Source organism: Balaenoptera acutorostrata, chromosome 7 (assembly GCF_949987535.1).
Source record: "Balaenoptera acutorostrata chromosome 7, mBalAcu1.1, whole genome shotgun sequence".
Classification (NCBI taxonomy): domain Eukaryota; kingdom Metazoa; phylum Chordata; class Mammalia; order Artiodactyla; family Balaenopteridae; genus Balaenoptera; species Balaenoptera acutorostrata.
The window spans coordinates 36,334,801-36,353,034 of NC_080070.1; the positions used below are offsets into that span (position 1 = coordinate 36,334,801).

The 18,234-nt window shown below is 34.8% G+C and overlaps 1 protein-coding gene across 12 annotated transcripts in view; it reads right to left on the reverse strand.

Annotated features, from left to right (window-relative positions):
• Window positions 1–18,234, reverse strand: part of FOXP2 (forkhead box P2) — a 531,392-nt gene that overhangs the window by 149,167 nt on the left and 363,991 nt on the right. For 11 of the 12 annotated variants that reach the window (XM_057550253.1, XM_057550257.1, XM_057550256.1 and 8 more), the window contains one exon: window positions 3,418–3,507. In XM_057550253.1, coding sequence (XP_057406236.1) covers window positions 3,418–3,507 — 90 coding nt within the window. Of the gene's footprint in view, window positions 1–3,417; window positions 3,508–18,234 lie in introns of those variants that run through there. The other variant, XM_057550259.1, reaches the window with a different exon arrangement.

Genomic DNA, 18,234 nt, shown 5'->3' on the forward strand with positions numbered 1-18,234 from the left:
AATAATCTGGAAATTAGTTTCATGAAATTGAAAGCATTACATATTCTCTTTGGCTAACTTTTCTCATTACGGAACGCTATGGGTATATCAAGCATAGAAGTGCCAGGAGTAGATACAGATAAATAAAACAAACTAAAATGAGAGGCTGTCTTCAGCTGTTATTATTAGGTTATGTTTTTCTGGGATACATAGTAAGAACGTAAAGAAGGAACATCTAGTAATGCTTAGTTTAATATCAGCTCCCATTTGCATCACAATCTTTATATATTATTCATCAATATGTCATTAATCAATGTACCTACTGATTGGACCTATTCAATTGGTGTTTCATGTAATGAACAGAATATGTAAACAAGTTTCAAAGACATATATTCAGATATCTATACATGAAAGTGAAATCACTACTACAATCAGTACTCAAGCTTGTCAGACGTGATTTTCTTCTTTCCATTTTGCACTAGATATGCTACTATCTATGCTATCTGTAGTACAAAAACCTGAAAAAGTGTAAATGAAAAATACCTGCAAAGATAAATACTAGTCTGCTAGAAATATTCTCTCTACCATGTCACACCTCAAATCTGGTCACCACTTTTAAACATTTAAAAGAAATTCAGTTGAATAAAACAAAGCAACCGAATATTGTTCTTGTGACTTGAGCCATTAAAACAGATTTTTAAGAAAATCTGTATTTTCTTTCAAATGTTATAAAATAGTTCTCCATCAAAACTATATTTTAAAATGAAAACCACATAGTATCTCTTTTGGTCTTCTAAAAATATGTTATGCCTGATAAAGTACAAGCCACCATGATCTATTATTAACACCAAATACGTTGCCTTGCAAGTATAGCTTTTGAAACATTTTCAATTACCTTTTTTTAATTCTAAAAGATAATCTACACCAACTCTATTAGGAAAAGTTGGTTAAACTCTTAGGTAAGCAGAAAAAGAAGTCGGCTGTGAGAGAATCATAGAAGTTAAGTGTTACTTTCATATTAAATGGTTAAAATTTTTAACAAAGATATTCTACTCTCTTCTTTAACATAAGTGGCAAATAGTGCAACTCATGTTAAACAGTATTTGCAGATGCAAAGATAAGCATTACCTAATATCCCCCTTTGACAACATGTGTAAGCTAGTATAAAATGCTATCAGGTTTTTATTAGATTTTCAATACAATCCCAGCAAGTTTCCAGTTGAAAAGCTTATCAAGTACTATGAAACACTAAAACTGTAGACTCATATTAATTGCAGTGTATATGTTGGTGAACAAATAAGTCTTCATTCATTATTTCTAATTTCTTATTCATAAAAACCAACCAACTTTTCATTCCTATGACATTTTGGCATTAGATTCCACTAAAATTACAAAGTAATAATAAAATGCTACAGTTTTATAATATGTACAATGGATATGTATTCATAATAATATGAGTCACAAAACACTAAATATAAGTGACACAATGGAAGTTTGTGGTAATGGCTAGCAACTGAAATTGTTAAAAGGTATTTATAGTACTATTAATCACCCTTTGGTGATAAAATAACAAAATTGAGGAGTTCTGCTCAAACTTTTATATAAACATTTGGTACGGGAGCAACAATTTCTTATTTTAGAGTCATTAATATTTCCACATTATATGTGTGTGTGTTTTCCAAGAAAAATTATGTATATTTTAGTTGAACGAAGTATCACATTTTTGCCTTCCAATACAACAAAAAAGGAAAGTAGAAAAGCTAAAGCCCAGCCATTCTTTCCAGAGATACCCTGGTAACCAGCAATAAAGAAACTTCTACTGGACTTAGCTTTGGAGAGGAACAACTTATTATTTTGTCTATTTTGTCAAGAGATATGATAAAAATAGAATTAGGACAATATACAGTGTTTTTCAGATATTTGAAACAATAAACTCTTTCCTACCTTTGGCTTATGCTGCCAGCATCTAAATCTCCTTTGCTATACCAACAAGAAAGCAAAATTCCCAGCCTGAAGCCATAGTGAGGATAAACATTTCATTTGCTATCTGTGACTTCTATGTAAATTTCTCTCTGTCATGTAAATGTATGGAGAGGCTCTCATGGAATCAGATAATTCAGTGGAAATACTCCAACCACCGTTATCACTTGTTATTATTTGGGGAGGGATATGATAGTGAGGAAAGTTTGTCACTACAGAATTACTGAGTAGTTAAAACAAAGAATGTGAAATTTATTTTAAAAGAGAAAAAAATTAAAATGAATCTTAAACTTAGGCTGATTCAATATAACTTTCATTTGCAATCATGGCAGACATCGGTACGTCACACCCCCTATCCCCAGGACCCCTTCTTCCCATCCACCCCACAAAAATGGTTTGTTCCCAAGAATATATATTCCCTTCTCATATTTGCCTAGGGACTATGCATTTAATTCAGTTTTTAGGTAATGAGTAGCTTCTGGATTGTGTAGATCAGTAGCCAATAATTCTGTTACACAAACTGAGCTTCAGTAGGGCACCATGTAAGACTTAGTTACTAGCATCTGAGAGTACACCTGAAAATGAAAACAGACAGCTAGGCCATAAACATTTTTTTTTCAAGATTGTTTTGTTAAAATAAAGCAATAAGAAAGATGCTGACTTTTTAAAAAAAAACTAAGCTTGCCTTATTAGACGTGTACATAACACATGATTCAAAAAAGAAAGCATTGCTTATCTTTCAACAGAACTGATAAACATTTTGAATAATGTTTTATACAATTCCAGATTCTACCTTCCAAACATTTCAAAAATACCCTATAAAAATGTTTCTTTCCCCTAATGTCCTATATATTTTGGTTAAAGCTATATAAAACAATGGTTGTATTATGTAACAAAAAGTTACTTTAAAAGACATACATACTATCAGTTTCACAGGACAAACATAGTGAATAAGGACAACAAACTCCAGAATGTGTTTTTATAACTGTAGCAACAGCAATAACTCCTTGGCAAACTCAAACAGTTTTTTTGGCAACCCTGGAGGTTTTCTGCATTTGTCACTTGGATACAACTGCAAAAGGGCTGTCTAAGACTGCTTTGTTTCTTCCCTACCATTTTACTATAACTTTGCTTTTAAGGAAGACATTTCACATTTTAACCTGTTTGTGAATAAAATTTCATTAAAATCCCAACAAGGGAGTTTTATACAAAACTCCTAATGCCTATGTATACCAAATGTCCCTACATAACTTGTCCAGAAAGTGACCTTGTAAACTTTTGAAATCTATGCTAATTTTTCTCTTTCAGGAAGATAAAATGAGTTCTCTTTTTGAATTAAAATTACTTACATATGCAAATGTAATAATTTTCTGTATGTATACAACTGGGTCTGCACATCTGTAATCACTACAAACATCTTTTAAAGTAAGATCCCAAGGATAGGAGTGCTTTACTAACCTGCAGTGGTCTCTGTTTGTCACTGCTCTTAGGAGATTTCAATCCACTTGTTTGCTGCTGTAAGAGAAGTTGTCTTGCTGCTTGGAGAGCCTAGAAGTGAAAAGTGAGCAATATCTAAATATTTTGTTGAAAGGTAAATTATCAGTTACTCCTTAGTTAATAGTAATAGGCTTTAATGTATGAGAATCCCACCTCCTTTCTAGAGAGAATCATTAAATATTCTTTTCCTTCTAATGTGAAAAAAATTCACATAACACACATATACACAACTTTACTTAAAATAACAGAGATGCATGTAATCCTGCAGAAAATAAAGGTAATTTGTTTAAAAGTGCTTAAAGAGGAAAAAATCATAAACTGCATCAATAACCTCATTTTCACAAGGAACTTGTCTTTGAGTGTTCAACTAAAATGCCCACTCCCTTTTAAATTATCAATCAATTTGCATTTTCATATTACAATTTTGAAGCAAAAGCAGTAGACTTCAAGTGTTACCGGAAGCTGTAATTAAATTTGACAAATCAACATCAGACTATCTTGAAAGTGAATTAATAAGGATATTCACTAAAGATTAAAAACACTTTTTTTGTACTTACAATTCAAGGGGAAACCTCTCCTTTGACAAAATAAAGTGCAGTTTTAATGCCAAATAAAATTGAGTGGTTTTCATTTGCATTCTTAGCAAAATCAGAGAACAAAGAAATTACCACTCAACCAATCAGGTTTGTTTCTATGTGTGACAGAATACCAATCAAAATAGAAGATGTTTTCATTTATTTTTATGTTTTCTGTCCCACTCAGGAAAATAAAAAACTTAACATAAGAAATTAATGTAAGCATTTCATTTACTAGAGGAGGGACAGTTTGGTGAGTGGGCTATATAAACTTATCATATAAAAACTAATGCCATAAAAAATACATATTGAGACATTTTAAAGGTAGCAGTGCAAACTAATTTAAAAAAACTTTTTCAGAGACTATAAACTCATTGTTTTTCTCAACAACTGAGTTCAATGAACACTGATGATGAAATTTTTCAGCACATAAAACTAAAATAAATCATTGCCCCACTTTGTTATTCACTGTTTTAGAATACAAGGCTAATTTTTCATGATGGGAAAAATATCTTAGATCAATATTCTTCTATAATAATTAAGATTCAAAGCTGATAAAAGTACAATTTTGATTGGAATCAATGATCTGGTTTTTAAGAGAGTTTCTAGTATCCATGACAACAGTTGCTTTGACAAGATGTGCATATGGCATTACACTGCCAGCTGGTGTGAACAATGTTTGAACTACTGCATTGAGATGCTGAGCAAACAGAAAAAGTTGCCACGTCTTAACCCTCAGGGAAGGCAGTCATCCCCTGATCAATTATGAAAAGACAGAGAGAGGGCTGCTACAGTCTGGCTCCAAGCAAGTTTTCTGAGAAGGCAGGCAGACATAGAAACCAAAGTAAACAAACTGAATGCCCTAGCACATCTCCTAACAACATTGATTTGTCTTCCCATAGCAGGATCTGGCATAGTTTGTCAAGCACACTTTTTACATTTGGAGACACACTCATTTACAACAATCTTCCTTTTGTTTTTAATAAATTTCAAGTAATTACAAGTCAGCCTAAATGTTTCTAAGGGTGGCACATTCCAGTGAACTCAGGCAATTTTATTATAAAGTTCAATTGGAAAAAAAGACCAAAGACAAAATTCCATAAATATTTTATGATCACAAAATTCAGTTTAAAAAATTTCACTTGATATCCTAAATAATATAGCTTTCTTTTTTTTTAATGGCAACTCATAAAATAATGACAAATGATATTTTTCAAATGGAAATTACTATAGTGTGAGTTAAGCTGTGTCTATGCGAAATTCTCAAAATCAAAAAAATCAGCTATTTCCCCCTTTAATTCCAAAAGCCACACAAAGTTTGCCTAATGTTTTTTTCATAGAAATGTTTCCCTTTGAATTCATTAGTTTATTTTGTATATATGTACACACACACACACACACATCCTTATATAGTTTATATTTAATTCTGTAGTTGTTTATTATTCTTAAAGACTTCTCATGAACATAGTTTACAATCCTGGAATCATGAATGACGAGGACTAAAAGCAAGCTTAGAAATCATCCAATCTGACCCCCTCATTTTAGCAAATGAGAAAAATGAGGCCTAGAGTAATCAAGCGCTTTGTTTAGGGTCTCCTGGCTTGCAGACCAGAGTGCATGCCAGTGTGCCCTACTGTCTCTGTAAAGGTACCATTAGCGGGCAATGAGTAAAACTCTGGTAAAGGAGAACAATTAGTAAAGTAAAGGAGAGCTCTGGCACCATAATAAATTATTTTTTACCTGTAAAGAGGGCATATATATTTATCAGAACTTAAAAGGGAAACTACAATATAATCTTTTTACAATTTGAATTTGTGTTTGAATAGAACTATATCACAGAATATATACTGCTTTTAGGGCTAAGTGTTCCCACCACCCTTGACTTCGATTTCATTACACACTCTACCAATACCTGATGGAGCTCTAAACTCTTGTAAAATTCTGATCATTTGACCAGTTTTTACTAGAAAAATTACTGAAGAATTCTAAAACTGGACTAAACTTTAAAAATTGTTTAGCCTAGCTTTCACATTTTGTAGTCAGGTAACTGAAAAACCAATATTACAATAACTTGACTAAAGTCACAAAGCAGTAGCAAAGTCTGGTCAAAAGCTATGGCTCTTGTCTCCCAAACCTAGAACCCTATCTCCTTCACAACCTTGCGTTGTATTCATTCAACTCAACCCAAACATTAACCCAGTGGAATATGTAACACCTGGTGCCTGTAGAAAGACATTAGAAAACAAGATATATTTAGAACTGCAGCTCATGAAAATATCACTAGAAAAAATGTATACCATTTTTAAAGGAGTTATGATAATAATGGAATACCACAAGATAGCTGGCTAAAACATGCTACTACTTTCAAAGTACCTTGGTTTTCATATGCATTTACAGTTATCTTTAAAATAGTAAAGAATCACCTTTCAATATAAACTCTTATGAAAAAGAACTACTTGCCTATATCAACATTCTTTTAGTAGCAGTAGAGATTGCTATAGTAAACATAAAAGATGGGAGGACAAAAAACAATTCCAAGAGATCAGGAATGATTTAAAACTCATAAGCAGAAATCTTTGGCAGTTTGCATTCTAACTGCAGGCATCACATGACACTTTTATTTCCAGTATTCTGGACAACATTTTAGGACTGAATTTCAATAGACAAATGCTCAGAGGCATTTAGTTCATCTTTCCAATTTATTATTTTAGCTCCTCAAATGATGAAAGATTATGAGATAAAATACTGCCATCAGTATAAGGTGTTAGGGGTCAAATTATATAAAATATTAATTTGAAAATTGCTTGTCCACTTCAATTGGTAAATAGAAAAGGGCTATTCATAAAGTACTATTAGCCATTTAGGTATTTATATAATCACCGTCGGCAAAAACAAAAAAAAGAACAACTAATTTAGAAAAAAGGCAAAAGATGTTTGCAAAATTTCCTTCAATAATGACTGAGTCTGATGCAAATGAATAACAAGAAAGGTTTCTAAGACAGCCAAGCCATATCTAGTTTTCAAAAACATATTTGTTGTGAATTAAGGGCGCACTTCACTTAATGAAGTCATTTAACTTTAGTAAAGCTAAAGAAAACTAAGATAGGACACTTTAAAAATTAGAATCAGATTAAATTAAAATATTTTGAAAAGATGAATACAAATCTTTATAATAAAGGTATACTTTTTGTTAGGCTGCAGGGGTGTGGGAAAGTACATGTTTTCCAGAATTCAGTGCCTTTTGCTATAAAATATTTACTGCAAATATCATTCCTAATAGTTGCTGTGTAATTTCAAACAAACAAAAATTTTGTTAAGCAAAGTTGAAGCATATCACCCTTGTAAAGTAGTAATAACTTTATGTCAGTTAGGAACCTCTTAGACAAAGGGTAATTGTAATGAGTGGGTCGTTATGAGAATTAAGAGTGAAAAAACTTTGGAACCTGCCAGATCAATACTTTTTTTTCTTCTTGAAGAACACTGAAAACTCTCACCAGAAGTAAAATTGTTTGAGAATAGCTTAGAAACAACCAGTGAAACCAAAAATGTTAAGTACTCTCAGGTTTATAAATAACTTCTTTTTTTTTCAAAGTAAATATATGTACATTTTGGAAAAAAACAGACATCACTCATATCTCTCCCCATAAAAATAGGAATGCTTAACCTATCAGCCTGTTGCATTTGAGACATTAAAATGAAAAATGACATCTACGCCCATTAATATCTTCAATGTATAAACAGCACAGCGTGACACATTCTTGAGAGCTGAAGGCTACAAAACCTCTCTGAAACATAAATAACAAAGCACTCAGAAGCATATTTGATGTTGATACTCATCTCTGAGAAAAACACTGCTGCCTAGGCTTCTTATGAAAATAGATGCAGCCCAAATGGATCTCCTGTAATTGGTTTCAGATAGCGAGGTCAGAAGAAATATGATACAAGAAATGATTATGTGGAACAGGCGAAACAAGAATGTTTACACAGGCACTCCCTACTTAAACTGACAAGGGGTGTATACTTTGCAGATAACCAGAACCAAAAAAATTTTGCCAGCAGGATACCCAGAATTTTGCTCCTCAAACTCACATATTTTAACCTTTAACATATGACATCTTTAAAATGTTACTTTGAATACTGAGCAAATAGTAAGTTTTCAAACAGATTTTCATTCTTAAATTATTTTCACAAGCGTAGTTGATAATAAGTATATTCAGAACCTTCCACAAAGGATACAAATTCCTATTCTGTTTGGTCTTCCTCCCATTATGTTCCCACTAAAGAGAATATACTCATAAATGTAATCTGAAGTCTCATAATGCTATTTAATAGAAGAAAATTAATCATCTAATTGTCATAACCTATTTTCGAACAGCAATCTATCAGAGTGAAATTATGCATCTGTAGTGATTGACCTTTCATTTTATCATGTCTGATACATAATTACACTAAGTTTGTTGGGAAAAAAAAGCTAATTACTAGAAAATATTTTTTAAAATAATTTTTATTTTCGTGTTATGGTATATTTTACATAAAGTTAAAGAATAAATGTGTGGATACGTTGTGTTTATATTGCGGACCACTATGGAGGCCAAACTGAGAAGCTACGACCGTTTATTTTATGGTACTATAATAAGGGTGAGTAATTAATAAAGCATCCTATTTACCAATCAAATGTCAGGCTATATTGGCTAAGCATTCATGATGTAGATCCAAAGGAGAGAAAATCAAGGTATTGAATATGTTATGGAATGGATCCGCAAGTCATCCTCCGAAGCTCTAACAAAGTCCTCAGGGTTCAGGTCCAAACCCAATACTCAGTATATTCCACTATGGCTCCAAACTCCCAGATGAGCTGAGGCAACCTTGCATAAAATAAACCTGTGAGTTAATGGTAACTAATGGCTAAGACAGGTTTTGTTTTTTCAGGTCTCGAATCATACACTCAGTTTAATGGAATGAACACATTCTCCTCCTCTGAGCTGGCATTCCACAGGCTGCACTAAACAATACCAAGTAGTGTGGTATTCATATCTCTATTTCCTTCATTATTCTGCTGCTAATGATAATGAATTGCGAATGAAACACATAAGAAACACTAACATAATCTACAGCAATACTAAATGTAACTCTTGTTCACATATTAAGGAATTCTGTCCACCTTAAAAATTCTGAAATATGAAAGGTAGAGATGAATTGGAACTAATTTTATTAAAATTAACAGTATCACAACATTTCTTTTTCATGGTACATGTTCCAGGAACTACAATAGCTTATGTGTATTCTCTCAGTTATTTCTCTTTCTGCTATAAAATAGTTTATTATTTTTTTCCAAACATACCTTGGATTTACTTTGTGTTTCTCACATACCATCACTTTTTTTTTTTTTCTCATTATGAGGACAATATCATCTTTTGCCTGGATATGGATTGAACACTCATTACTGCTATATTGTTAAAATTTCAAATTGCATATTAGAGATTAACTGAAAATACATGCTGCTAAATTATAGTATAATACCTGAAAGTAAACTATTATTTGAATCCGATATTCTGGATTTTCTTTACAATTTAAAAGTAAGATTGCAAAAGAGATATAGTGTTTAGAAAAATATTTGTAAGAATAAAATACATCCAACATTACTTGTCATTCAAAATTTTTTTTGCAAGTTTGTCCCATGTACCAAGCAAAGAACTAATAAGCATTGCATGCTTGCAGAGGTAGGGGGTGATGTGACATTGTTTTTACCATCAAAGAGTTTACTGTCTAATAAGAAACATGTAGTGTAATGTCAAAAGGCCATAAAAATGTTTTTAAAACATTTCAGGAGTTCGTAAGTAGAAGAAATTATTTTCAGTTGGGGAGATCAGATAAAACTTTTATGGGGATATAATATTTGGGCTGAACTCACATGAGAAATAGTTCATCTTTTGGAGATGACAGAAGGTGACCATGTTAAATAGAAGCAAAGAACATGTGGGGTCATACACAGTAAAAAGAAAATAATTGATCTTGGATAGAACAAGTGCTTAATTTAGGAGTGTTACCTCATGGGAAGGTTGGCTGGAGCTAATTAATGAGTATAACTAAAGAACAAATGGCAAAGAGACTTGACATTATTTAGCAGGTAAGGGTAAATGTTGCTGAATCTGGAAATGATGGGATGCACCTGGCCCAGGTCAATATTGAAGTCATGTTATGAAGGGCAGATGAGAAGTGATGAAGAGAGTGAGGAAAGATATGAGGTAGAAAGACCACTTAAAACGTATGTGCAACTGTCCAAATAAGAGATAATAAGAATAATAAGAAACACTTTAGTTGAAAACAAGAACCACAAGAGGAATGGTCAAAGTAGAATTGGCAGGATTTAGTAACTGGGTTTAGGGTAAAAGCTAGGAAGGGGGTAAATGATGACTTCAAATGTTTAAGTCAAGGGTCAAGTATAGTTGTGCCACTATTGGAAAAGTGGAAATGAGAATATGAAACACAGGCTTTGGAAAGAAGATGATGCTGTTTACCTGCTGGCAGGATAACCAAGCAAAGGTTTCCTTAGTAGTTATGGGTAATGCTGAGCTCTATGTTGAGAGCGTTCAGGCTGACAACAGATTCCCAAAAAAGAGAGAGATGGTAGTTAAGACAAAGTTAAGACAAAGAGAGATAATTAGGTTGCTGGTAAAGAGAATGAAGAGAGAGGAAGAGTCAGGTCCCAAATTTGGGGAACATCTACGTACATTTTGTTTAGAGAAGATGAGAAAATAGTGAAAAAGGAAGGCAATGAATGGTAAGGAGAGCACAGTAATAGAAGTCAAGAAGTCTTCTGGAAAATGTTGAACACGGAATTGCCATATGACCCAATAATTCCACAACTAGGTATATACCCAAAAGAAATGAAAATATATGTCCACACAAACAGTTGTGCATAACAGCTTTATTTGTAAGAGCCAAAAGATAGGAAAAACCCAAATGTCCATCAACTGATGAATGAATAAACAAAATGTAGTCTATCCAAATAGTGGAATGATATTCAACCATAAAAGGTTTCTACAACACGGATGAACCTTGAAAACATTATGCTAAGTGAAGGAAGTCACAAAGACTACATATTGCAGGATTCATTTATATGAAATGCCCAGATTAGGCAAATCCATAGAGACAAAAAGTAAATTAGTGGTTGCCAGGGGCTGGAGGGAGAGGAGAATGGGGAGTGACTGCTAATGAGAATGGGGTTTCTTTTTACGGTGGTGGAAATATTATGAATTTAGATAGTGGTGATGGTTGTGCAACTTTGTGAATATACCAAAAGCCACTGAATTGTCACTTTAAAAGGGTAAATTATAGCATGTAAATTATATTTCATCAAAGCTGTTATATATTTAAATAAAAGAACTGGGATGTCAGCTCAAGGAAGTTGAGTTGATATATCTCAAGGAAGCTGGAAAAAAATAAAAGAGGAAAGAATAAAAAGAAAAGAATTGTGAAGGTAGAAGATGAACGAGTTCTCAAACACCGAAACCTCAAAGAGACTAAGGAGTAACGAAAGTTCTTTTTGAACTTGTTGATAGTTTGCATGTGACCTACTGGATGTCAGATCCCGTACAGCATTAAAGCAGAAAGTTAGACTGCAGCGAGTTATTGGGGAATCAATGGGGGAAAATCATGGCCATGAGTGCAAACAATTCTTTTACAGATAAGTTCTGTAAAGACCAAAATAAAAGAGAACTATAGTCTGAGAGGTTTTGTTTGTTTGTTGTCTGTTTCAAATAAAGAAAACATGGTAATGAGCTGGTCGGGAGAAAGAGAAGCTATAACAAAGATAAGAGAAATGAGAAAGTCACTAGAGGATTAAGCAGAGTTCCCTGTGCTATACAGTATGTTCCCATCAGTTGTCTATTTTATACAGTATCAACAGTGTATATGTGTCAATACCAATCTCCCAATTCCTCCCACCCCATCCCTTTTCCCCCTTGGTATTCATACATTTGTTCTCTACATCTGTGTCCCTATTTCTGCTTTGCAAATAAGGTCATCTATACCATTTTTCTAGATTCCACATATATGCATTAATATATGATATTCGTTTTTCTCTTTCTGACTTACTTCACTCTTTGTAACACTCTCTAGGTCCATCCACGTCTCTACAAATGACCCAATTTCGTTCCTTTTTGTGGCTGAGTAATATTCCATTGTATATATGTACCACATCTTTATCCATTCCTATGCTGATGGACATTTAGGTTGCTTCCATGTCCTGGCTATTGTAAATAGTGCTGCAATGAACATTGGGGTGCATGTGTCTTTTTGAATTATGGTTTTCTCTGGGTATATGCCCAGTAGTGGGACTGCTGGGTCATATGGTAGTTCTATTTTTAGTTCTTTAAGGAACCTCCATACTGTTCTTCATAGTGGCTGTATCAATTTACATTCCCACCAACAGTGCAAGAGGGTTCCCTTTTCTCCGCACCCTCTCCAGCATTTATTGTTTGCAGATTTTTTGATGATGGTCATTCTGACTGGTGTGAGGTAATACCCCATGTGGTTTTGATTTGCATTTCTCTAATGATTAGTGATGTTGAGCATCTTTTCATGAGTTTGTTGGCCATCTGTATGTCTTCTTTGGAGAAACGTCTATTTAGATCTTACACCCATTTTTTGATTGGATTGTTTGTGTTTTTGATATTGAGCTGCATGAGCTGCTTGTATATTTTGGAGATTAATCCTTTGTCAGTTGCTTCATTTGCAAATATTTTCTCCCATTCTGAGGGTCCTCTCTTCATCTTGTTTATGGTTTCCTTTGTTCTGCAAAAGCTTTTAAGTTTAATTAGGTCCCATTTGTTTATTTTTGTTTTTATTTTCATTACTCTAGGAGGTGGGTCAAAAAAGATCTTGCTGCAATTTATGTCAAAGAGTGTTCTGCCTATGTCTTCCTCTAAGAGTTTTATAGTGTTAGGCCTTACATTTAGGTCTTTAATACATTTTGGGTTTATTTTTGTGTATGGTGTTAGGGAATGTTCTAAATGGGAGGGAAATCCAAAAGGTAGGGGATATATGTACATGTATGGCTGATTCATTTTGCTGTGCAGTAGAAACTAACACAATATTGTCAAGCAACTCTACTCCAATAAAAATTAATTAAAAAAACAAAAGAAAAATTCTAGAGATGGATAGTGGTGATGGTTACATAACAATGTGACTATACTTACTGCCACTGAACTGTACACTTAAAAATGATTAAAATGCTAAGTTTTATGTATATTTTACGTCCTCAAAATCCCCAACTCCCAGGCTGCTGATGTCCTCCATGTACCCCTGCCTAATAAAGTAACTTGTGCAAAACTTTACACTCAGCCAATGTTGGCTAAATGGAATTTAATGACTTGTTTGTACTAAAAGCCTAACGGCATGATTTCTGAAAGCTTACACTTACTTGGGCAATTCCCGCAGTAAACGCATTAAAGCCAAAAAAAAGAAAAAAAAAGAAAAAAAAGGAAAGTCACTTGAGGAGACAGAGGCTCAATCAAGAAGCAGGCGCAGGTGGCAGGTGATAGTCTTGTGGGGGGAAGAAATGCATCATGCCATGAGACAGGCTGAAGAAAAGAAAGGGATGAGAGGTAATTTCTCTGCAGAGGCAGGAAGAGGAAAGAGTTCACACTGGACAGTCTCAGTGAACTCAGAAGATACGGAAGTGAAGTTATCTACTGAGAAGGAGAGAAAGATTGGAACTGCCGGAGACACAAAAGTCAGGATGCTTTTCTATCATTATTCTGAGAAATATAGCCTGTAGAGTAAAACTGGATATTTAAGATGTTAGGGCATATGCCTCCACACACACTGATCACATGTCGATACATGGATGTCTTCTGGAATGGTGCCTCCAGAAGTGAATGAAGAACTGTCTACTTTTCCATTGCTCTAATTTAGTATCATCACTACTCAATCAGAATCTGTTTAAACACTTTACCTGGCCAAAGGCCCTGGCACCTCCAATTATATCAAGTAGAAGAGAACAAGTCACTTACAATATATGTAATGTTATTGTGCATCCTAACTGTTATCTTCAGCTTTTGAAAGACAGCAAAATAAAAAAATCCATCTGTAATGCTGCTACCATTGGCCTGACCTTTCAAAAGCTTCCATCTGCAATTAGGAAAGAAAGTACGATGTAATGGTATTGACTAGATTTCAGAAGAGATCTTTTTGCCTTTTACTCATTGATGAACTTGGACTACTTAACATCACACCGAGCCTTAATTGTCTTGTCTACTAAATGCAGTTAATAATATCTCCCTTTGCCTATAGGTGATTTTTCAAATCAGAGAAGATAATGTATTTGAAAATATTTTAAAGTCTAAAGTATAATGCAGTATTATTTCAAGTCAAGACTTTTGAAATTATATAATTCCTCCAGTGGATATCAGTTCTTCCATGTATCAACAGAAGTACTGGTCAGTTGAGACTGACTCCTGCTTTTTAGCTTTATAGTGACCTTGCTAAATAGATATGTGCATTTGAAATAATGGGCCTGTCATACTATAATTCCTGAAACTTTAGCTCAGTATTTATTTAGTTCTCTGCAATCTATTCAAGCAGAAAAATGTCCCATTGGATAGGAAGAATATCTTACCAGCTTCATGTCCTATTATATTTTACAAAGTTGTCTCTGAGGCTGAGTGAAAGGGTTTATAACTTTATGAATGTACTGTTGAGCTACACCCTCACCTCCTCCAGGTCCAAATCACCACATCTGCATGAGTATACACATACACAATGCGCCCTGTGCTACCCATCACCTGTCCTTAAGGATCTTTTAGTATAGTAGGAAAGATAAAACTATATTCAATATAACCACAGTGCAAAGCAGAAATGTGCTGCTTGCCATTAAAAGCAAGTACAAAAAGTGGCTATGTGGGCTCAGCCAAAACAAAAAAGAAGAAAGGGAGAACAAATGCTTCTTAAGTACTCATTACATGCCAGCTATAATTCCAAGTCCTAGCTCACGCTATCTCACTTCCTTCTCCAACACCCTGCTTTATTGTAGATGTGTAAACTGAAGCTCACTCCAAGTAGTTAGGTTACATGTCCAAGCTATTTCACATATCCTTGAAATGGCATAAGAGATTTGAACAACTATCTGGCTGACTTTGAAGCTCTTGCCCTTTCCACGAAGGGTGGTCAGGAAGAGTATCTCATTGAAGAGACTTTTATACAGTAAAGGACTTAGGTAAAAAACTGCTTGGGGCATAAAGAGAACAAAATAAATTCTGAGTCACTAGCAGCATTGTTAGTTATGCCAACTAGAACAACGCAAAGAATTCCAAGATACAATTCAAACTGTTTTTCTTTTTCCTTATTTTTCATGAGGAGAATTAGCCATATAAGATTATATGCTAAACGGAATTTACTAGCCTTAGAAGACAGTGTTTTTAAATTATTTTATTTATTTATTTTAGGCTGTGTTGGGTCTTCGTTGCTGCACGTGGGCTTTCTCTAGTTGCGGGGAGTGGGGGCTACTCTTTGGTGCGGTGCGCGGGCTTCTCATTGTGGTAGCTTCTCTTGTTGCAGAGCACAGGCTCTAGGCACGCAGCCTTCAGTAGTTGCGGTGTGCGGGCTCAGTAGCTGTGGCTCGCGGGCTCTAGAGCACAGGCTCAGTAGTTGTGGCCCACTGGCTTAGTTGCTCCGCGGCATGTGGGATCTTTCTGGACCAGGGCTTGAACCCTGGGTTCCCTGCATTTGCAGGCGGATTCTTAACCACTGCGCCAGCAGGGAAGCCCAGAAGACAGTGCCTTTGAAGTTATTAAGCACTTGATTCAGGATGTTGGTTACAGAGAAGACAAAAACTTTTAATAATCATCTTCTATCACAACCAAACACAAAAGAAGCATGAAACAATAGGTACTATGTTCTCATGGATTCAGAAGTAGGATTGCCAGATAAAATAGAGGATGCCTGGTTAAATTTGAATTTATTTGTATTTTTACTTGCTAAATCTGGCAACCCTGGCTAGAAAAGTTAGTATTTCAGAAAATGTTGCCAAGATACCGGGATTTTTTACACCAAGTTTTTCATTGAAAGGTAAATACTATTTATCTCATCAGAGGAAATGTTTTTCAGTCCTAATAAGTAATGAAGTCATCTTAACTATATTTTACAGGTTAGCTAGGGGAGTGAGTTGAGGGCTTGGGCTGCTTTTCTGTGAGAAAGAATGCTCGTGTGACCACTAAGACATCGCAAAAGGATGAGGTGGACCCCCCAAAGGACAAGTAAGTGCACCGGTTTTCAAAACAGCCAGACCAAGCAAGGCAGAGGAAAAGTTTCTTTTAGAGTTCCTATTTTAGCTTCCTGCAATCAAGACACAGATAAGAAAAATGCAAAACTTTTGTTCTCTATTTACCCTGCCCTTAGCAAGGATGAAGATCAGTAGCCAGGAAGCCCGAGGCAAAGATTATGACCCTGCTTGGCACCAAGGGGAGGAGACGCTAACAGGAGAGCTGAAGGAAAGAGCCTTGAGGCGGGGAGCTTCTGTATACTAACCCAGAAGCTAACTAGGCCAGTGCCAGAGGAGGAAAGAGGTGGTGACAGTAAAACCATTTGAGAAGAGAGAGGCCTTCATTAGTTCAGGTGCATACACAGTGGGTTCAGAACCTGTAAAGGAAAGCTCCTACAGCTAAAATTAGAGTGTTCTTAGAAACAAAATGACAGAGTCGCCAAAGAGGCCTCAGAAATTCCAAGTTCTAATCGCAGCCCCATTCCAAGTTGCCGTAGGACCTCATCCCTATCAATGAGAACTCTGAACAAATGCCTTCTTCCCAATAGCTTACAATTTACCAGTCTTGCAGGGCAATCTAAAGAATGAAACATAAAGCTCACTGGATAGAGGAAATGGTAGTCATTGACAACCAATTGCTGATGAAGCATTGTGATTATTCAAAAAATACTGATCAAATGAATGGAAGAAGGAATATATTTATATTAAGAAAATAGTTGGAATCTTGTGGTTTTAGGCTATGTTATTCACAATGCGAATTATGAAACACATATATGCCTGTGTAATACATTATGAAGCTAATTCACAAAGATAGATTTTAGAGATCTCCGGCAAATTCATCTTAAGAGGAACCCATTTTGTGAGGGTATTTCCATTTTGTGTTTCAGCTATTACCACGTTTAGGTTAGATTCTCCTCAGCAGTGGAATTGTAGTCATTCACGTTATAATGTGCACACAAGTGTTCTTTAGAATAAAATAAAATGTAAACTAATGGTGATAACAGTCATCACCTTAACACATCAATAATTATACATCTATGTATTTTTATGAAGTCTTCTGGGCTTTTGTCCTAAAATTCTTCTCAAGCTCCCTGAGTTTTTAAAATTTAACTCTATCAAAGAAGGTACAGTATATCTCTGATTTAAAAATCATTTCTTATAGTTAATTGTCTGTAATAATGACTCATAAAAACATACGTATAAATTAAAAATGTATAAATATCCACATAGGAAATAGCACCCCTTGGTAAAAATCAACAGTTCAAGAACCAGAAGGTAGGAGGGCCCAGAAAGGTTTCCTGCTTGTAGGAAATGATAAGAAATAAAGTTCCTAAAGGTGACTATCCCTCTACTGTTTTCCTTTCACTCTCTAGCTTAGTTCCACTGCAATGAGACTTAAGACTAGGAAGGCTGGGAGAAAAAATTGTTTCTCCAACAAACTCTGGTCAGTTGCCCACTTGTTGAAGATATACGTAAAATCCAAGCCCAAGGAACAAGTCTCTGCACCTTGCTTTAGCAAAAGCAGCATTTCTATTCAAAAACCTAACTCCTCTGACAATCTTACCTGTTGGATGAACACATTCAGTTACCCTTAATATCTAGTACTCTAAGCTTCTTAATGGATGGAAATGTTTCTAAACAATTTTTATGTTCCAAGAATGCACATTAGAGTAGCATGCACCTAATCACTCAAAAGACATTTACTTGAAAATCTTGTTTCTTTAGGCTTTTCTAAGCTTGTAAACACATGAAGAGCTTAGCTGGCTCCAGATATTCGAGCTGTAGCTTGTAGGCTAAGGAAAGAAACCTAGCGTTCCCTCCAGGGAGAGCCACAATGCCTTGCACGTGGTGAGTCCCCTTCAATCCTTCACATGTGACTCTGGACAACTGACTTGTGATCTACAGCACTGAAATGAGCATAAATAAGACTTCTTTTCCTTT